General features: G+C 43.4%; 1 protein-coding gene across 3 annotated transcripts in view; it reads right to left on the bottom strand.

The window, feature by feature from the left end:
- The window catches only part of LOC110509844 (myosin-IIIb), a 58,363-nt gene that overhangs the window by 30,953 nt on the left and 4,509 nt on the right, over nt 1-22,901 (bottom strand). For all 3 annotated transcript variants that reach the window (XR_016493289.1, XM_090226850.1, XM_090226851.1), the window contains exon 4: nt 6,801-6,903. Coding sequence is in view for 2 of the 3 variants with exons in the window: in XM_090226850.1 (XP_090082976.1) it covers nt 6,801-6,903 (103 nt within the window). In the remaining variant the exon portion in view is untranslated. The remainder of the gene's footprint in view (nt 1-6,800; nt 6,904-22,901) is intronic.

Below are 22,901 nucleotides of genomic sequence, written 5' to 3' on the forward strand. Positions count from 1 at the left end.
CACCACTTTATTTTAAGAATTTGAAATGTCAAAATAGAAAATAGAGAATTACTTATTTCAGCTTATATTTCTTTCATCACATTCCCAGTGGGTCAGAAGTTTTCATACACTCAATTAGTATTTGGTAGCATTGCCTGTTAAATTATTTAACTTGGGTCAAATGTTTCAGGCAGCCTTCCACAAGCTTCCCACAATAAGTTGGGGGAATTTTGGACCATTCCTCCTAACAGAGCTGGTGTAACTGAGTCAGGTTTGTAGGCCTCCTTGATCGCACACACTTTTTCAGTTCTGCCCACAAATTTTCTGTAGGATTGAGGTCAGGGCTTTGTGATAGCCACTCCAATAGCTTGACTTCATTGTCCTTAAACCATTTTGCCACAACTTTGGATGTATGCTTGGGGTCCTTGTCCATTTGGAAGACCCATTTGCAACCAAGCTTTAACTTCCTGGCTGATGTCTTGAGATATTGAGCTTCAATATATCCACAATTTTCTTTCCTCATGATTCCATCTATTTTGCGAAGTACACCAGTCCCTCCTGCTGCAAAGCACCCCCACAACATGATGCTGCCACCCCCGTGCTTCACAGTTGGGATGGTGTTCGTCGGCTTGCAAGCCTCCCCCTTTTTCCTCCAAACATAACGATGGTCATTACGGTCAAACAGTTCTATTTTTGTTTCATCAGACATTTCTCCAAAAAGTACGATCTTTGTCCCCATGTGCAGTTGTAAACCGTACTCTGGCTTTTTTAATGGCGGTTTTGGAGCAATGGCTTCTTGCTTGCTGAGCGGCCTTTCAGGTTATGTCGATATAGGACCTGTTTCCTCCAGCATCTCACAAGGTCCTTGCTGTTGTTCTGGGATTGATTTGCACTTTTCGCACAAAAGTACATTCATCTCTTGGAGAAAGAACGCGTCTCCTTCCTGATTGGTATGACAGCTGTGTGGTCCCATGGTGTTTATACTTGCGTACTATTGTTTGTACAGATGAGCGTGGTACCTTCAGGAGTTTGGAAATTGCTCCCAAGGATGAACCAGACTTGTGGAGGTCTACAATTTTATTTCTGAGGTCTAGGTTATTTTTTATTTTCCCATGATGTCAAGTAAAGAGGCACTGAGTTTGAAGGTAGGCCTTGAAATACATCCACGGATACACCTCCAATTGACTCAAATGATGTCAATTAGCCTATCAGAAGCTTCTAAAGCCTTGAAATCTTCTGGAATTTTCCAAGCTGTTTAAAGGCACAGTCAACCTAGTGTATGTAAACTTCTGACCCACTGGAATTGTGATACAGTGAATTATAAGTGAAATAAACTGTCTGTAAACAATTGTTAAAATTACTTGTGTCATGCACAAAGTAGATGTCCTAACTGACTTGCCAAACTATAGTTTGTTAACAAGAAACTTGTGGAGTGCTTGAAAAACAAGTGTTAATGACTATCCTAAGTGTATGTAAACCTCCGACTTCAACTGTACTTATTCTCATTCACCTCTCTAGATTGGAGTGTATTAGGTAGTTGTTGGGAAATTGTTAGATTACTTGTTAGTTTTTACTGCAGTCGGAACTAGAAGCACAAGCATCACTACACTCGCATTAACATCTGCTAACCATGTGTATGTGACCAATAAAACGTGATTGTATCATCGGATAAACAAGGGAAGAATGATAGCATTGTTCTCTGGATGCAATACAATACAGAATTCATGACCAGTGAAACCTTTCACTTGTTTCCTGACTAGTAAAGAGCATGAAAGTTAAGGATGTGGTACTTTGAAACCAAGATATCACAATAGCAGAGGAGCAAGGTCAAGAGTTTTCCCCAGGGGAAATGAATACTAAAGTTAAAAGGTCATTGGATTCATGTGTAAATTAATGATATATAGACACCTCAGGAGAATGAAGGAAGTGAAAGATGGGCGAGGAATACAATGCAGTTATTCAGGGAAAACTGATGGCATATTGAAGCTATAAAACACTTTGTAACATCGCCTTCAACTCGATATAACTAGATTACAAGTCATGTCAGTGTGTTGAACTCTAGCAGACCATCAAAAATGTGGTGGTGATGACTTATCAACCTGTGTGCAAAAGTTAACAAATGAACATTAGCAAACATATAAAAGAATGCAGCGAGAGCAATATACTTGTTTTTAAACAATAATGCAAAACACATGATTGTAATGAAACCAATGTCCTGGCTGTGACCACAATGAGGGGATTGCATGCCGAGGTAGGAGTAAATGACACAGGATTTCCTGTCAGCCTTTCAACATATTTCACTCTTAACCTCTAAGTTCTCACTTCCCCCATCCCGTCAATTACCAGGCCAACTGTTGACAACAGTCAGAGAGGGTAGAAGATGTACCATATTAGGAATAGTCAAGTGAGATCGTCAATACCATGTACTTGTTCCAGGGAGCACTTTAAGTACAATGAATGAAACATAACTGTATGGTGTGAACAGTGATTTATGAAAAAGTGTTTGCATTATGAATGTTTACTTGGACTCAGTGAACCTACGATTGTCTCAAACTCATCAGAAGACCGCAGCAGAACAGCAGGGGGAAATGGAAGATGTGAAACTCTGGAAAATATGTTTTATTGACTGCTGGAACTCTGTACTCCCCCTTTGGCTCTCCCAATTATCCCTGCTCTGCAGACACGCAAGCAAACCATTACGTGGCATAGAAAAAGTAGTGACTTTGAACATGTGGCTACAGTATATCTGAAAACCCATATTTCCATTCTTACTCTGTTTTTTAGTGGTCAGTTGAACTGCATTTTCCACTGTTCCAAAAAGGTCTAGAATACTTCATCAGCACCCTGACTGAAGAGAACATGCAGCTGTAACACTTGTGAGAATAACCAGCAAATGTACAGTACATTACAGAATACTGACCTAAGCCATACAAGCTAATCAAATCCATGTCTACTACAACCACATGTACCCCGAAATAACATCAGTGTAATAAAAAGTGTTGTCAAACACAGCCTTTCTCTGAACCCTAGCTCACAGCCAAGGAGCCAGCCAATCACTCCCACCAAGTCCCAGTGATGCAATTCCCCAGAAAGGCTGGAGGAATTTCCCCACACTTCCTAGTTTTCCTCGAGGCCCTCAGTCTCATCCCGTGTCCCACAGAGAACTTCTCGTACCATGAGACAGGCGTGAGAAAACAGGGGCCGGAGAGAGGTGTCGGTCAAGTCTGTGTGTTTACCATAGTAATCATCACAGTGGGGGAGCCAAGAGGAAGTCAAAAAGAGGTAGAAAAGTAAAACATCCATGATGTTATGATATTCCGTTTGAGATTCCAAAATGGTAGGAAGGAAGTGTCTCTTGGGTTGTGGCAGAAATCCAGAAACGTGGTTGTGTGTATTTGGTGGGTCACAAGAAAATTCTAAAGCTTTTCATTTCGGTCACAATGAGAACAAGTTTGGTAACCAATGCAACACAGTGGACCGTACTGTAGTACACGAAGAAAAAGCACAGCGCTATACCACCATCTTATTTCAAAAGGACCATCCTCAACATGTGTCCAATGACATTCCAAAGGGGTGTGCATTAGATCATACTTCTCCAATATCAAAGCAGATAATAACCTTTGGTCATGATGGATGACAATCCTACAACATAATACTGTATATGTAGCCATTAGATAAGGTTATCATAGCATCACTTGATTGATGCTATATCACTTTCAACTATCACTGAACACTACTATGAATGAGGGGGAATACACAGCATAGTTAATACAACAGAAGATAGAGACCATCTCTCCTGCCCCCTTCCCCTCAAGCGGTCAACCATGCTGAACAGGGGCGCAACTTTGGTTTCAGAAGTGAGGGAGGGATTCTATTTTTTTTTTTACCCAGTCGGATGCACACTCCAAAAACAGCCTACCCGACCACTCGGAGGCGGCCGCATGGTCCTAAAGCACACCGTTTCCCTGTTTTATACCACATTCCAATGATAAGACTGAGGGGGACAAATCATATTTCAGAATGTGGGCACCACGTCCTCAATCTACACACAATACCCTACAATGACAGAGAAAACAGGTTTACATTTTTGCACATAAAAAAAAAAAAATCCAAATGAAATACCTTATTTACATAAGTATTTAGACCCTTTGGACATGATTCGGAAAGGCGCACAAACCTGTCTATATAAAAATGTGCCACAGTTGACAGTGTATGTCAGATCAAAAACCAAGCCAAGAGGTTGAAGTAAATGCTCCATAGCCCTTCCATACAGGATTGTGTTAGGGCACAGATCTGGGGAAGGGTACCAAAACATTTCTGCAGCATTGAAGGTCCCCAAGAACGCAGTGGCCTCCATCATTCGTAAATGGAAGAGGTTTGGAACCACCATTCCTAGAGCTGGCTGCCCAACAAACTGAGCAATCAGGGGAGAAGGGACTTGGTCAGGGAGGTGACCAAGAACCCTGATGGTCACTGACAGAGCTCCAGAGTTCCTCTGTGGAGATGGGAGAACCTTCCAGAAGGACAACCATCTCTGCAGCAATCCACCAATAAGGCCTTTATGATAAGAGTGGCCAGATGGAAGCTACCCCTCAGGAAAATGCACGACATCCCGCCTGAAGGAACCTAAAGGACTCTCCAACCATAAGAAACAAGATTCTCTGGTCTGATGAAATGAAGATTGAACTCTTTGGCCTGAATGCCAAGCGTCACATCTGGAGGAAACGTGGCAACATCCTACCGTGAAGCATGGGTGGCAGCATCATGCCGTGGGGATGTTTTTCAACGGCTTGGACTGGGAGACTAGTCAGGATCGAGGGAAAGATGAACGGAGCAAAGTACAGAGAGATCCTTGATGAAAAACTGCTCCAGAGCACTCAGGACCCGATCGAACATCTGTGGAAAAGCCTGAAAATAGCTGTGCAGCGATGCTCCCCATCCAGCCTGCCAGAGCTTGAGAGGATTGGCAGAGAAGAATGGGAGAAACTCCCCAAATACAGGTGTGCCAAGCTTGTAGCGTCAAACCCAATTAGACTTGAGGCTGTAATTGCTGCCAAAGGTCCTTCAACAAAGTAAAGGGTCTGAATACTTATGTAAGTGTGATACTTCTAAAAACCTGTTTTTGATTTGTCAGTATGGGGGTGTTGTGTGTAGACTGATGAAGGGAAGAAAACAATTGAATACATTTTAGAATAAGGCTGTAACGTAACAATGTAGAAAAAGTCAAGGAGCCTGAATACTTTCCAAATGCACTGTATAGGCATAAAACGGTAGTAGAATCCAGAATTTGTTTTTGTAAAATTGGAGAGAACCTTGAGCTAATACATGCCAGACAAAACAGTCTTATCTAGGTATCTCTATAATTCCTCATTTACTTCAGACTTAGAGGGTTTCCTACATTCATTTTTTATAAACAAACCAAATAAAATGTCCTACGATGTCAAACTGGATGTAGCCAATCCAATGTGTAGCATTTCTGGACTGGGATTCCATGTTGGGCGAGTTCAAACCGGTACACTCCACTGTGCAGTCTCATCAGCTACACATCTAACTAGAAAAACATGCTTTTGTGTTACTGGGTAATGTTTTGCCATTTGACAAGACTCAGCTGTTTCAGTTGGACCCATGGTAAATAGTAGGTAACCTGAGACTACGGTCTACGAGTGGTGTGCAATGAAATGAGGTCTACGCCAATTGGTTAATTTCCCAAGTGTGGGTCTCTGCATAGTGCATGGTGTGCTCGGTTTGTTGGTACAGAATGGTGAATGCTGGGACTTAGGTAACCTAACCTATTCAACGTTATTATACCTTCTAGAACACACCTCTTTATCACTGCTACATTCTTTGAACAGGCAGTGGGCAGGCCTATAGGAATACAACAATCAAGGCTATTTTAAGAAAAGCCAAACCCTTTCTTTGACGCAATCGTGACATTTCATTGTTTCTCGCCCATAAAAAAACACGTCAACCTGAAGGTGGGACCGTAAAAGAACAAAGTATGACCTTAAACATCCCTTTTTCAACTGAGTGACTCACTAAAATGGCTGACACACAGACGTTGGAATGATGTCGCGTTCAAAACAACTGGGAACTTGGAAATCTTCGACTTCCGACTTCAGTGCGTTCAAAACAACTGGGAACTCTGGGGGGGAAAAACAAGCTCCGACTGGGAAAAATAGATTTGAACGGTCATCCAACTCGGGAACTTGGGCCTCTTTCTAGAGCTCAGACTTTCTGACCTGAAGATCACGGACGCCATGATTTGACCAGAGTTCCCAGTTGTTTTGAACGCGGAATGAGTGTTACGAGCAGGTCACAAGCCCTGTATTTACCGTGACAACTACACACAGAGGTGAATATCAAGATGATGTCAAGGTGGGACCACACGTCATTCATCAGTCCATCAGTGCTACTGCTGCTGAATACTCTGAAAGTAAGCTGGCAAAGTAGCCTTGGATCAACATCCAACTCCTATTCAAACTATGTCTGAGGCATTGGCAATAAGAGGAGTGTCCCATTCTGTTCATATCATGCAAATTCCATGTCCATATTGATTTAAACTGAGGTATGAGGGCAATCCTGAAGTGTTGTAGAAGGGACATGTCAAAACTGGTCTAGCTGCAGTATGTCTCTCATACCTCCAACAGCCAACCCAATTTGTTATTACTGTCATTTGTCTGATAAAAGTCAGCATTGTTATTGGTATAATAACAGACCTCTGTCTTCCCGGCAATTTCTGTTGCTCATAGTATGGAGAATGACATAGCTCTTTCCTGCAATATGGTAGCATTGGTGTAGGTATGCGCATGGTAGAGTCTTACCTGTAGTATCTGTTGCTCTAGCTGTGAGTTGGCTCTGCACAGCTCCATGATCTGTCTGAGCAGCAGCTTGGTGCTCTCGGTCTTCCCTGCTCCACTCTCCCCACTGTGTAACAAAGTACAGGAGACCATTCTAAATAAGTGCCAGTGTATCAGTGGCGCCATATAGTACGGCTGTATTACAACATTGAATAAGGCAATTTACTCAATTGCTCAAATTCAAAAGAGAAAAAAAAAGCAGTGCATTGCTAGAATACACAGACTAGAGAAATAGACATTCTGAACACTGACTGGCAGATTCATTTGGTACAGATAACACAATATCACCTCAGAATGTCGACTTTTTAATCTACCTTGTTCAGAACCATATTCCTAATTAAGCTAGGCTTCAACATGATTGTTTACAAATGTGTTCATGTTTCTAGTGACCCAGAATTAGAAGGACATTTGGCAGCCAAATTACAGGAGCTTGATGTATCTCTCTACCAAACTGATAAGCAGTACACATGAGTGAGTACTTGAAAACCAGTGCAGGGTTTTGCATGAGCAATAGGACATGCAAATGTGCATGTGCAGCTGATAGTGTAGCCTAAATACAGTGAAGCTACTGTTGATACCAGGAGTCGCCATTCTGCCAAGGGGAGAAAGCCAAGCGTGGCCTAGGGCTATTGTTATAAGCTCTGATCGCAAATGGCATTTCACAAATAAATGTTTTAAATCTAATTTAAATGTTTCCATGACATCAACGCTGGTTGTATTTCCATTATTCCATCAGTCTTCTTGACTTTCTGCATAACGTTTGCGTTAAACTCTACATTTACCAACTGCAAGTTCATGTCCAAGAACAACACTCAGTTTAAAATCCTGGGAGAACTGATAAGGCTTGGCAGTTGAATGCATTTCTTCCTTATCCCCATGTAAAATCTAGGCTCCATGGCAACTCTATAGCATATTTATTGTCCTACAATGAAGCAAGAAGTAAAAAAGAAAGTCAAAATAAAATAAAAAGAAAGTTTGAATTACAGAGGGACAGTATCGTTACAGCTAATGCCTGTTTGCCTGAGCCTGAAGCCTTGCAGGTGTTTGAACACATGCATACACACACACACTCTCATTCAAAATGCACACACGTGCACATACATGGACACACATGTAAATAGTGCCATACATGCACTCAAACATATTCAGTTGGCTTTGCTTTCATGATTTTTGCTCTCTATTTTCCTTTGTCTTTCTCTTTTGTTCATTTGATGGTCGCTGGTGCATTGGGGGACGGGGCTGTGGGGGGCAAAACTGTCAATGTAGTTTCATTTTGTCTACTGAACATTTGACACCTTTTGTCTGGCCCTTTCTAATTAAAATAAGAAGTGTTATTTACATCCTAACATTTGGGTATACCTATGCATTTAGGCTAGTGTTTTCTCTCCCTGTCATTGTATACTGTAGGTCATAGGGCTGGGCGATATGGCCTAAAAGTAATATATAAAAAAAATTCAGAGGTTTCGAAGAGTCACGAGATTTTATTTATATATAAATAACAAGAAATTGAGGTGTGTACAAACAAACAAACAAACACACACACACACATCTATTTGTGCAAAACAAATTAATAACACCCACACGTATATTCTATTGTTAAGTAATGTTTGACCACTAGCTGTTTGAATATGTAATTTATATAATCATTTTTGGGAATACAACAATCAGTTGTTCAAGAGCCATGTTTTTATCATGTTGCTCCTGCTGTCAGTTGTCATGTACACCTGTTGGTCTTCGCTCATCTTCCACGACGCCAGAGTCGTTGAGATCCTGGGCCATTACTTCACCCGTATGATCATCGGGGAAGTTAGACGTCTGGAGGCAGACATTTCGCAATTTCCAGTGTTCATTGATGTAGTGGACTGTCAAACTTCGGTACGGCTCTGACGTTCTGCTCGACCATAGATCGACTGTGGTGGAAAAATAAGAAACACTAGCCAGCTTCTCTGCGACTCTTTCGCCGGTAGCAGTGTATAATCGCGGCAGGCCTTCTTCAGTTAAATACCTACGGCTTGGCAGCTGATATTTGTGGTCAACTGTACCTAGCAGCTTTTTAAAGCATGACTTTTCTACTGTAAAGACTGAAACCATATACAGTGGGGAGAACAAGTATTTGATACACTGCCGATTTTGCAGGTTTTCCTACTTACAAAGCATGTAGAGAGGTCTGTAACATTTTATCATAGGTACACTTCAACTGTGAGAGACGGAAACTAAAATAAAAATCCATAAAATCACATTATATGATCTTTTAAGTAATTAATTTGCTTTTTATTGCATGACATAAGTATTTGATCACCTACCAACCAGTAAGAATTCAGGCTGTTCGTTTTAGTTGTTAGTTTTTCTTTAAGATGCCCTCCTGTTCTCCACTCATTACCTGTATTAACTGCACCTGTTTGAACTCGTTACCTGTATAAAAGACTCTTGTCCACACACTCAAACAGACTCCAACCTCTACACAATGGCCAAGACCAGAGTGCTGTGTAAGGACATCAGGGATAAAATTGTAGACCTGCACAAGGCTGGGATGGGCTACAGGACAATAGGCAAGCAGCTTGGTGAGAAGGCAACAACTGTTGGTGCAATTATTAGAAAATGGAAGAAGTTCAAGATGACGGCCAATCACCCTCGGTCTGGGGCTCCATGCAAGATCTCACCTCATGGGGCATCAATTATCATGAGGAAGGTGAGGGATCAGCCCAGAACTACACAGCAGGACCTGGTCAATGACCTGAAGAGACCTGGGACCACAGTCTCAAAGAAAACCATTAGTAACACACTACGCCGTCATGGATTAAAATCCTGCAGTGCACGCAAGGTCCCCCTGCTCAAGCCAGCGCATGTCCAGGCCCGTCTGAAGTTTGCCAATGACCATCTGGATGATCCAGAGGAGGAATGGGAGAAGGTCATGTGGTCTGATGAGACAAAAATAGGACTTTTTGGTCTAAACTCAACTCGCCGTGTTTGGAGGAAGAAGAAGGATGAGTACAACCCCAAGAACACCATCCCAACGTGAAGCATGGAGGTGGAAACATCATTATTTGGGGATGCTTTTCTGCAAAGGGGACAGGACGACTGCACCATATTGAGGGGAGGATGGATGGGGCCATGTATCGCGAGATCTTGGCCAACATCCTTCTTCCCTCAGTAAGAGCATTGAAGATGGGTCGTGGCTGGGTCTTCCAGCATGACAACGGCCCGAAGCACACAGCCAGGGCAACTAAGGAGTGGCTCCGTAAGAAGCATCTCAAGGTCCTGGAGTGGCCTAGCCAGTCTCCAGACCTGAACCCAATAGAACATCTTTGGAGGGAGCTGAAAGTCCTATTGCCCAGCGACAGCCCCGAAACCTGAAGGATCTGGAGAAGGTCTGTATGGAGGAGTGGGCCAAAATCCCTGCTGCAGTGTGTACAAACCTTGTCAAGAACTACAGGAAACGTATGATCTCTAATTGCAAACAAAGGTTTCTGTACCAAATATTAAGTTCTGCTTTTCTGATGTATCAAATACTTATGTCATGCAATAAAATGCAAAGTAATTACTTAAAAATCATACAATGTGATTTTCTGGATTTTTTTTTAGATTCCGTCTCTCACAGTTGAAGTGTACCTATGATAAAAATTACAGACCTCTACATGCTTTGTAAGTAGGAAAACCTGCAAAATCGGCAGTGTATCAAATAGTTGTTCTCCCCACTGTATTTCGCCATGTAATGGTCAATGCATCCATTCTCCTTCCATCTCAAACTTTTCTTGTGAAAGGCTGTCTAGGGCTGTGATTGGTGGATAACCTCTGTGCATGTGTTGGCACGCGATTGGGACATGATTCGACATTGGGCTGACAGAGACAGTGAGATGCTGCATTTGTAAAACGTTACGTTATAACAGAACCTCGATTATTGCGATACAGGCATTTTCCATATCGCGCTAAAACAAACTTGAATATATCACCCAGCCCTAGTAGGTCGTCAATCACAGTCCTTCCTTGTTGCCTAAACAATTATCAGCCTCATTCAACCCCTCCCACCGCCTGACTGGCTCATTTATCAGTGGCGTCGCTGTAACCCAGAACGACTGGCCCTATCAAACACTGCCGGGGCTGCTGGGAAGGCGTGTGCTTGGAACAACAAATGGGAAAATACTATACAAGCAACAACCGCATAGATCTGTAAAAGTGCATTAGTCCTTCCATTCATGCTTTAAAGCATTTAAGCCCCCCTCTTTCCAGATGGATCCACAAGCTTCTGTGGATGTAAAACAGAACATCTCACTTCCATTGCAGGAGTTTACCAATCAACATGTCCACAGATGCAACCTACATGGTGTTCACCCTTCCAGTCTACAAATAATTCGCAATAACACCTGTTTCCGGCCCTGAATACCCTCATGTATCACTTTCCTAAAAAGGACACAGCTGGAGATACACATCCTGTAGATACATGTATCTGCAATACTAGAATCCATGGTCTGGTTTGCTGATGTTACTTTTCAGTCCAAAGTTGTATGTTATGCCATTTGACATTTTATCTTAAGAGAAAATGGATAAAAGTGGCTTAAATTTTTAAACATTCACACGCAGGTTGCATATTCATTTAAGGTGACAAAGTGTTTGAAATGACCATATTAAAATCTATACACCAACATCTAAAAAAAGGTCTGTAGCCTGCAGCAGTGGAGAGCAAAGTACAGTACAAAATATCCTCCACTGGAATGATTGACAGGGCTAAAGTTAAGCTCCTAAACGTCTGATAAACCCATTGAGGAAAACCTCCCTCGTGTTAACCAAGTTTACTGTAGCTTTATGCCGGGGCAGACCTTCAGTGTAAGTTTATTTCTTAGGGAGGAATCCACATTACTGTAGTGGAAACCTCTGTAGCTTGATACTGGATGCTATAGTGGTATTGTAATAAAGAGATCCAAAACTGCTGTAAAATCATTTCCAGGAGATTTTGGGGGGATAACACACAGGAACCATGAGGGGAGTAGGTTGTGAGAAATGCTCAGATAAGGGGATTCAGACAGACAGACAGACAGACAGTAAAAAAATATGTTTTTCTTCCATCTGCAATAGAAAAGGGTGCCATATTTCAAGCTAGATGAAGGTCACCAGAGGCAGATAAGGAAAACGGTGTGTTCTCACCAGGAGGCTACACAAGACCTCTTCACTATGGCAGCATTTAGCAGCAGGATAATGCTGACATGACGCAAGCCTGCTGATCTGCAGCCACAACAAACACAGACACAGCTACGCTGTCAATATCAGCATAAAAGAGAACCGCGAACGCTGAGCAAAACAAAACCCTGACATTGGTGTTTGTTGCTGTTTGTCAGGAAATGTCTGGATAGTGTTCAAGACAGCTTATGAAAAACCGTTCACACTATTGTGCCAACCCAAACTGAACCATGCTTGTAACAACGGTTCATGTAATAACTTGCCGGTTAACGTAATAAAACATTGAACAGGATGTATATCTCCAGCTGTGTCCTTTAAGGGATAGTTTGACATTTACTGGGGTAGGAGAGAATAGAGGGTTGATAAACTTTTATTTTTTTGCTTTGGGGAGGGTTGTGTTTTTTTTATTGGACACAGGGGAGGGTAATGCGTTTTTTCCCCTGGTTTTACTATATACACACATTTCAAATCAAATCAAATTTTATTTGTCACATACACATGGTTAGCAGATGTTACTGCGAGTGTAGCGAAATGCTTGTGCTTCTAGTTCCGACAATGCAGTAATAACCAACGAGTAATCTAACTAACAATTCCAAAACTACTACCTTATACACAAGTGTAAGGGGATAAACAATATGAACATAAAGATATGTGAATGCGTGATGGTACAGAACGGCATAGGCAAGATGCAGTAGATGGTATCGAGTACAGTATATACATATGAGATGAGTATGTAAACAAAGTGGCATAGTTAAAAGTGGCTAGTGATACATGTATTGAATAAAGATGCAGTAGATGATATAGAGTACAGTATATACGTAGACATGAGATAATATGTTTACATACCCTACATTATTCAAGTAGCATTGTTTAAAGTGGCTGGTGATACATTTTACATCAATTCCCATTATTAAAGTGGCTGGAGTTGAGTCAGTGTGTTGGCAGCAGCCACTCAATGTTAGTGGTGGCTGTTTAACAGTCTGATGGCCTTGAGATAGAAGCTGTTTTTCAGTCTCTCGGTCCCAGCTTTGATGCACCTGTACTAACCTCGCCTTCTGGATGATAGCGGGGTGAACAGGCAGTGGCTCGGGTGGTTGTTGTCCTTGATGAGCTTTATGGCCTTCCTGTGACATCGGGTGGTGTAGGTGTCCTGGAGGGCAGGTAGTTTGCCCCCGGTGATGCGTTGTGCGGTCCTCACTACCCTCTGGAGAGCCTTACGGTTGTGGGCGGAGCAGTTGCCGTACCAGGCGGTGATACAGCCCGACAGGATGCTCTCGATTGTGCATCTGTAGAAGTTTGTGAGTGCTTTTGGTGACAAGCCAAATTTCTTCAGCCTCCTGAGGTTGAAGAGGCGCTGCTGCGCCTTCTTCACGATGCTGTCTGTGTGGGTGGACCAATTCAGTTTGTCTGTGATGTGTACGCCGAGGAACTTAAAACTTACTAACCTCTCCACTACTGTTCCATCGATGTGGATAGGGGGGTGTTCCCTCTGCTGTTTCCTGAAGTCCACAATCATCTCCTTAGTTTTGTTGACGTTGAGTGTGAGGTTATTTTCCTGACACCACACTCCGAGGGCCCTCACCTCCTCCCTGTAGGCCGTCTCGTCGTTGTTGGTAATCAAGCCTACCACTGTTGTGTCGTCCGCAAACTTGATGATTGAGTTGGAGGCGTGCGTGGCCACGCAGTCGTGGGTGAACAGGGAGTACAGGAGAGGGCTCAGAACGCACCCTTGTGGGGCCCCAGTGTTGAGGATCAGCAGGGTGGAGATGTTGTTACCTACCCTCACCACCTGGGGGCGGCCCGTCAGGAAGTCCAGTACCCAGTTGCACAGGGCGGGGTTGAGACCCAGGGTCTCGAGCTTGATGACGAGTTTGGAGGGTACTATGGTGTTAAATGCTGAGCTGTAGTCGATGAACAGCATTCTCACATAGGTATTCCTCTTGTCCAGATGGGTTAGGGCAGTGTGTAGTGTGGTTGAGATTGCGTCGTCTGTGGACCTATTTGGGCGGTAAGCAAATTGGAGTGGGTCTAGGGTGTCAGGTAGGGTGGAGGTGATATGGTCCTTGACTAGTCTCTCAAAGCACTTCATGATGACGGAAGTGAGTGCTACGGGGCGGTAGTCGTTTAGCTCAGTTACCTTAGCTTTCTTGGGAACAGGAACAATGGTGGCCCTCTTGAAGCATGTGGGAACAGCAGACTGGGATAGGGATTGATTGAATATGTCCGTAAACACACCAGCCAGCTGGTCTGCGCATGCTCTGAGGGCGCGCCTGGGGATGCCGTCTGGGCCTGCAGCCTTGCGAGGGTTAACACGTTTAAATGTTTTACTCACCTCGGCTGCAGTATAGGAGAGTCCGCATGTTTTGGTTGCGGGCTGTGTCAGTGGCACTGTATTGTCCTCAAAGCGGGCAAAAAAGTTATTTAGTCTGCCTGGGAGCAAGGCATCCTGGTCCGTGACTGGGCTGGTTTTCTTTTGTAATCCGTGATTGACTGTAGACCCTGCCACATACCTCGTGTCTGAGCCTTTGAATTGCGATTCTACTTTGTCTCTATATTGACGCTTAGCTTGTTTGATTGCCTTGCGGAGGGAATAGCTACACTGTTTGTATTCGGTCATGTTTCCGGTCACCTTGCCCTGATTAAAAGCAGTGGTTCGCGCTTTCAGTTTCACGCAAATGCTGCCATCAATCCACGGTTTCTGGTTTGGGAATGTTTTAATCGTTGCTATGGGAACGACATCTTCAACGCACGTTTTAATGAACTTGCTCACCGAATCAGCGTATTCGTCAATGTTGTTGTCTGACGCAATACGAAACATATCCCAGTCCACGTGATGGAAGCAGTCTTGGAGTGTGGAATCAGATTGGTCGGACAAGCGTTGAACAGACCTCAGCGCGGGAGCTTCTTGTTTTAGTTTCTGTTTGTAGGCAGGGAGCAACAAAATGGAGTCGTGGTCAGCTTTTCCGAAAGGAGAGCGGGAGAGGGCCTTATATGCGTCGCGGAAGTTAGAATAGCACTGATCCAAGGTTTTGCCAGCCCTGGTTGCGCAATCGATATGCTGATAGAATTTAGGGAGTCTTGTTTTCAGATTAGCCTTGTTAAAATCCCCAGCTACAATGAATGCAGCCTCAGGATATGTGGATTCCAGTTTGCAAAGAGTCAAATAAAGTTTGTTCAGAGCCATCGATGTGTCTGCTTGGGGGGGAATATATACGGCTGTGATTATAATCGAAGAGAATTCCCTTGGTAGATAATGCGGTCGACATTTGATTGTGAGGAATTCTAAATAAGGTGAACAGAAGGACTTGAGTACCTGTATGTTGTTATGATCACACCACGTCACATTAACCATGAAGCATACGCCCCCGCCCCTCTTCTTACCAGAAAGATGTTTGTTTCTGTCTGCGCGATGCGGGGAGAAACCAGCTGGCTGCACCGACTCCGATGGCTCACTGGAGAGACGCTATGTTTCCGTGAAGCAAAGAACGTTACAGTCTCTGATGTCCCTCTGAAATGCTACCCTTGCTCAGATTTCATCAACCTTGTTGTCAAGAGACTGGACATTGGCGAGAAGTATGCTAGGGAGTGGTGCGCGATGTGCCCGTCTCCGGAGTCTGACCAGAAGACCGCTTCGTTTCCCTCTTTTACAAAGTTTTTTGGGTCGCCGGCTGGGATCCATTGTCCTGGGTGAAAAGGCAGAACACAGGATCTGCTTCGCGAAAGTCATATTCTTGGTCGTACTGATGGTGAGTTGACGCTGCTCTTATATTCAGTAGTTCTTCTCGACTGTATGTAATGAAACCTAAGATGACCTGAAGTACCAATGTAAGAAATAACACGGAAAAAAACAAAAAACTGCATAGTTTCCTAGGAACGCGAAGTGAGGCAGCCATCTCTGTCGGCGCCATAGCCAAAATGTCCTCATCTGCTTGCACTATTAAGGTGTTTTGGTACTTCCCGTATGCACTAGGCTTTTCCACACGCTTACGAAACCACAGGTCAATATAGTCTACTAGTCTGCCTAATCCTGTCCTCTTTCCACCATTCAGTGACAATAGTGGTAGGTGGATTGTTTGTCCAGATCTACAATAAGCAAACAACCAATCATACCACAAATAAAATCATTCAAATCTGCACCAATTTTCAATATAAATCCACCAGAACATAGAGGAATAGCTGATAGGCAGCGGAGAGGACAGGTGCGTCGTTGCGCATTAAAGAACAGTGAAGACATGAGAAACGCAGCTCAAAAAGCTCCCCTATTGATCTTGTTTTAGATGTGGCACCAACACAACCAGTCACAATGTTTTAAATCTGATTAGGCTACTTAAAAAGTATCCTGTAGGCTACCTGTGCATGTTCATCAACTCTACTAATTCCAGCATCCAAACTGGTCATTTGATGAATGGAAAGAGACATCTGTAACAAACCCCAACAAGTTTAATGAAAGTGAGCTTGTCCATGCAAGTGGTAAAGTCGATCACCACGTTCATAAACACAGGGTCGCTACAGTTATTGTTATTTGAGGTTGTAATCATAATTGTTGGTCAATTCAATGAGGGGAGAGGCGTGTGCAATTTTTAAGTACAAGGGGATGTCCATGTCATTGTTTTGACACAGAGTAAAAACATTTCATAATTAAAGCTGCAAGCAGCTATTCCGGGGTTCAGATGTGTGTCCACTGTGTCACCATCAGGAAAAATTGCACACATTGTCCTAGGACGAGTTATATTTGTACTGTTTACTAAGCTTGCCAAATATCAGAACACAAAATCAAGCTGCTCATGCAATATAATATGCTTTTCAGGTTTTATGGACCATTTTTAATGATGTTGACCACTTTAAAACGTCTTCTTCTCCAGGACCGCTGGACCGAGCAGCACCAAATTTGGTACATCTATGTATCCACATTTGTAAAGAAGAGGAATAATAATAGTCAACAAATATAATAGCTTTCACGAGCTTCGCTGCTAAACCCCTAATAAATGTCATCAGAGGTATCCTTTGGGTGCTATAATTCATTGTTTTTGATAAAAATATAATTTGTGTGATGTCAGAACTCTAGTCCGCCCACACCAGTCGCCGCTCAACTCCATCGTAAATCGTGGAGTTGGATTTAGTCAGCTAGTTCTGCACAGAAATAAACCAGTCAGTAAGTGGGCTCCCGAGTGGCGCAGCAGTCCAAGGAACTGCATCTCAGTGCTAGAGGCGTCACTACAGACACTGTGGTTAAAATCCAGGCTGTATCACAACCGGCCATGATTGGGAGTCCAATAGGGCGACGCACAATTGGCGTCATCCAGGTTTGGCCGGTGTAGGCTGTCATTGTAAATAAGAATTTGTTCTTAACTGACTTGCCTAGTTTTATTTATTATCTATATATTTTTTAACACCAGCAACCATCCAGCTCAAACACCAGATATTTCTAATATAAAATAACTGGTAATAAAAACAGGTTGACATTTAAAGAATCTGCAGCATTTACTCAATGCAATCTTTGCGACAGGGGTAACATTGCCTTTAAATGGTGAATAGCCGAAAAGGGGTGCTTGAATCCTGGCCTAAGTAAAGATGTGTTCCATTACAACTTTTATTTAGAAAATTCCATTTCACTGATGTCATGAATGGCATTCATGAAACCTTCTATGAAACCAATCAAGTAAAGTGTTACCCGAGTGTATGTGTGTCTACATTTCAATTTGGTTTGGTAGTTTGGTGAACCACACTTTACCAAACTATGTCTTCATGTATGAGTACGCAGTTAATTTGGTGTGTGTACATTTTAATTTGTGCGTCTTTACATTCACCTGCAAATTTATTTAGGTACACCCATCTAGGACCGGGTCGGACTTCCCATTGCCTCCAGAACAGCCCGATTCTTCTGGGAATTCTACAAGATGTCGGAAACATTCCACAGGGATGTTGGTCCATGCTAATGCGATGGCATCACTCAGTTGCTACAGATTGGACGGCGGTACATTCATGCTGTGAACAGCTCATTCCATCTCATCCCAAAGATGCTCAATTGGTTTGAGGTCTGGGGACTGTGCAAGCCACTCAAGTGAACTGAACTCGCAGTCATGTTCCAGGCAATGTTTTTCCACTCCTCAAATGTCCAGTGTTAGTGATCGTGTGCCGACTAGAGCCGCTTCTTCTTGTTTTTAGCTGATAGGAGATGAACCCAGTGTGGTCATCTGCTGCAATAGCCCATCCGACAAGGATCGACCATTTGTTCGTTCCGAGATGCCATTCTGCACATCACTGCTGTACTACGCCATTATTGATCTGTTTGTGGCCCGCCTCTTAACTTGCCCTATTCTTGCCATTTTCCTTCGACAAGCTGTTTTCGCTCCGGGACTTCCACCGAATGAATGTTTTCTGTTTATTGCACCATTCTCGGCAAACCCTTGACACTCTCGTGTGTGAAAACCCCCGGAGGGCGGCCATTTCTATTTATTTATTTATTTATTTTTCTTCTTGGGCCTCTATAACTATATCTATTGTTTTTATTTTTGTTGTTGTTGTGTGATTTGGATTAATCCCATCTACCACACGGAAACCCACTAATCTACTGACGGAATGCAAGAGTTGGCTAATAACAGACCTCCATTCTATGCTAGCTTACTCCTATGCTAGCTTGCTACCGATTTAGCTGTCTAAATCGCCGTGACCCCCAACCAACCTCTCCACTCACTGGACCCTTTTGATCACTCGACTGAGCATGCCTCTCCTTAATGTCAATATGCCTTGTCCATTGCTGTTCTGGTTAGTGTTTATTGGCTTATTTCACTGTAGAGCCTCTAGTCCTGCTCATTATACCTTATCCAACCTATTAGTTCCACCACCCACACATGCAATGACATCTCTTGGTTTCAATGATGTTTCTAGAGACAATATCTCTCTCTTCATCACTCAATACCTAGGTTTACCTCCACTGTATTCACATCCTACCTTACCTTTGCCTGTACATTATACCTTGATGCTATTTTATCGCCCCCAGAAACCTCCTTTCACTCTCTGTTCCAGACGTTCTAAACGACCAATTCTTATTGCTTTTAGCCGCACCCTTATTCTACTCCTACTCTGTTCCTCTGGCGATGTAGAGGTGAATCCAGGCCCTGCAGTGCCTAGCTCCACTCCTATTCCCCAGGCGCTCTCTTTTGACAACTTCTGTAACCGTAATAGCCTTGGTTTCATGCATGTTAACATTAGAAGCCTCCTCCCTAAGTTGGTTCTATTCACTGCTTTAGCACACTCTGCCAACCCGGATGTTCTAGCTGTGTCTGAATCCTGGCTTAGGAAGACCACCAAAAATTCAGACATTTTAATTCCAAACTACAACATTTTCAGACAAGATAGAACTGCCAAAGGGGGCGGTGTTGCAATCTACTGCAAAGATAGCCTGCAGAGTTCTGTCCTACTATCCAGGTCTGTACCCAAACAATTTGAACTTCTACTTTTAACAATCCACCTCTCTAAAAACAAGTCTCTCACCGTTGCCACCTGCTATAGACCACCCTCTGCCCCCAGCTGTGCTCTGGACACCATATGTGAACTGATTGCCCCCCATCTATCTTCAGAGCTTGTGCTGCTAGGCGACCTAAACTGGAACATGCTTAACACCCCAGCCATCCTACAATCTAAACTTGATGCCCTCAACCTCACACAAATTATCAATGAACCTACCAGGTACCTCCCCAAAGCCTTAAACACGGGCACCCTCATAGATATCATCCTAACCAACTTGCCCTCTAAATACACCTCTGCTGTTTTCAACCAAGATCTCAGCGATCACTGCCTCATTGCCTGCATCCGTAATGTGTCAGCGGTCAAACGACCTCCACTCATCACTGTAAAACGCTCCTTGAAACACTTCAGCGAGCAGGCCTTTCTAATCGACCTGGCCGGGGTATCCTGGAAGGATATTGATCTCATCCCGTCAGTAGAGGATGCCTGAATATTTTTTTTAAATGCTTCCTAACCATCTTAAATAAACATGCCCCATTCAAGAAATTTAGAACCAGGAACAGATATAGCCCTTGGTTCTCCCCAGACCTGACTGCCCTTAACCAACACAAAAACATCCTATGGCGTTCTGCATTAGCATCGAACAGCCCCCGTGAAATGCAGCTGTTCAGGGAAGCTAGAAACCATTATACACAGGCAGTTAGAAAAGCCAAGGCTAGCTTTTTCAAGCAGAAATTTGCTTCCTGCAACACTAACTCAAAAAAGTTCTGGGACACTAAAGTCCATGGAGAATAAGAACACCTCCTCCCAGCTGCCCACTGCACTGAAGATAGGAAACACTGTCACCACTGATAAATCCACCATAATTGAGAATTTCAATAAGCATTTTTCTACAGCTGGCCATGCTTTCCACCTGGCTACTCCTATCCCAGTCAACAGCACTGCACCCCCCACAACAACTCGCCCAAGCCTTCCCCATTTCTCCTTCTCCCAAATCTGCTCAGCTGATGTTCTGAATGAGCTGCAAAATCTGGACCCCTACAAATCAGCCGGGCTAGACAATCTGGACCCTTTCTTTCTAAAATGATCTGCCAAAATTGTTGCCACCCCTATTACTAGCCTGTTCAACCTCTCTTTCGTGTCGTCTGAGATTCCCAAAGATTGGAAAGCAGCTGCAGTCTTCCCCCTCTTCAAAGGGGGTGACACTCTTGACCCAAACTGCTACAGACCTATATCTACCCTACCATGCCTTTCTAAGGTCTTCGAAAGCCAAGTCAACAAACAGATTACCGACCATTTCGAATCTCACCATACCTTCTCTGCTATGCAATCTGGTTTCAGAGCTGGTCATGGGTGCACCTCAGCCACGCTCAAGGTCCTAAATGATATCTTAACCGCCATCGATAAGAAACATTACTGTGCAGCCGTATTCATTGATCTGGCCAAGGCTTGACTCTGTCAATCACCACATCCTCATCGGCAGACTCGACAGCCTTGGTTTCTCAAATGATTGCCTCGCCTGGTTCACCAACTACTTCTCTGATAGAGTTCAGTGTGTCAAATCGGAGGGTCTGCTGTCCGGACCTCTGGCAGTCTATGGGGGTGCCACAGGGTTCAATTCTTGGACCGACTCTCTTCTCTGTATACATCAATGAGGTCGCTCTTGCTGCTGGTGAGTCTCTGATCCACCTCTACGCAGACGACACCATTCTGTATACTTCTGGCCCTTCTTTGGACACTGTGTTAACAACCCTCCAGGCAAGCTTCAATGCCATACAACTCTCCTTCCGTGGCCTCCAATTGCTCTTAAATACAAGTAAAACTAAATGCATGCTCTTCAACCGATCGCTACCTGTACCTACCCGCCTGTCCAACATTACTACTCTGGACGGCTCTGACTTAGAATACGTGGACAACTACAAATACTTAGGTGTCTGGTTAGACTGTAAACTCTCCTTCCAGACCCATATCAAACATCTCCAATCCAAAGTTAAATCTAGAATTGGCTTCCTATTTCGCAACAAAGCATCCTTCACTCATGCTGCCAAACATACCCTTGTAAAACTGACCATCCTACCAATCCTCGACTTTGGCGATGTCATTTACAAAATAGCCTCCAATACCCTACTCAACAAATTGGATGCAGTCTATCACAGTGCAATCCGTTTTGTCACCAAAGCCCCATATACTACCCACCATTGCGACCTGTACGCTCTTGTTGGCTGGCCCTCGCTTCATACTCGTCGCCAAACCCACTGGCTCCATGTCATCTACAAGACCCTGCTAGGTAAAGTCCCCCCTTATCTCAGCTCGCTGGTCACCATTGCATCTCCCACCTGTAGCACACGCTCCAGCAGGTATATCTCTCGAGTCACCCCCAAAACCAATTCTTTCTTTGGCCGCCTCTCCTTCCAGTTCTCTGCTGCCAATGACTGGAACGAACTACAAAAATCTCTGAAACTGGAAACACTTATCTCCGTCACTAGCTTTAAGCACCAACTGTCAGAGCAGCTCACAGATTACTGCACCTGTACATAGCCCACCTATAATTTAGCCCAAACAACTACCTCTTTCCCTACTGTATTTTATTTATTTATTTATTTTGCTCCTTTGCACCCCATTATTTTTATTTCTACTTTGCACATTCTCCCATTGCAAATCTACCATTCCAGTGTTTTACTTGCTATATTGTATTTACTTTGCCACCATGGCCTTTTTGCCTTTACCTCCCTTATCTCACCTCATTTGCTCACATCGTATATAGACTTGTTTATACTGTATTATTGACTGTATGTTTGTTTTACTCCATGTGTAACTCTGTGTCGTTGTATGTGTCGAACTGCTTTGCTTTATCTTGGCCAGGTCGCAATTGTAAATGAGAACTTGTTCTCAAAAATTCTGAGATCCTGGATCCAGCTCACCTGGAAACAACGATCATACCACACTCAGTCACTTAGGTCACTTGTTTTGCCCCTTCGAACACTCAATAGAACAGTAACTAACGATGCCTGTCTGCATGCTCTATATAGAAAGCCACATTACTCCCCATCTGCAGGAGCGAGCCATGAGAACGGGGTGGTGTACCTAATAAACTGTCCGGTGAATGTCTACGACTGTGCATGTGTGTACATTTCAACGTGTGCTTGTGAGTGTTCCTGTATGATGGGCATGTGTTTGAGTTGTAATTGTCAGTGGGTGGTAGTACAGTTGAAGTTGGAAGTTTAGCCAAATACATTTAAACTCAAGTTTCACAATTCCTGACATTTAATCCTAGTAAAAATTCCATGTCTTAGGATCACCACTTTATTTTAAGAATGTGAAATGTCAGAATTGAGAGAATTATTTATTTCAGCTTTTATTTCTTTCATCACATTCCCAGTGGGTCAGAAGTTTACATACAGTCAATTAGTATTTGATAGCATTGCC

Source organism: Oncorhynchus mykiss, chromosome 29, assembly GCF_057628025.1.
Source record: "Oncorhynchus mykiss isolate SJ-2025 chromosome 29, ASM5762802v1, whole genome shotgun sequence".
Taxonomy (NCBI): Eukaryota; Metazoa; Chordata; class Actinopteri; order Salmoniformes; family Salmonidae; genus Oncorhynchus; species Oncorhynchus mykiss.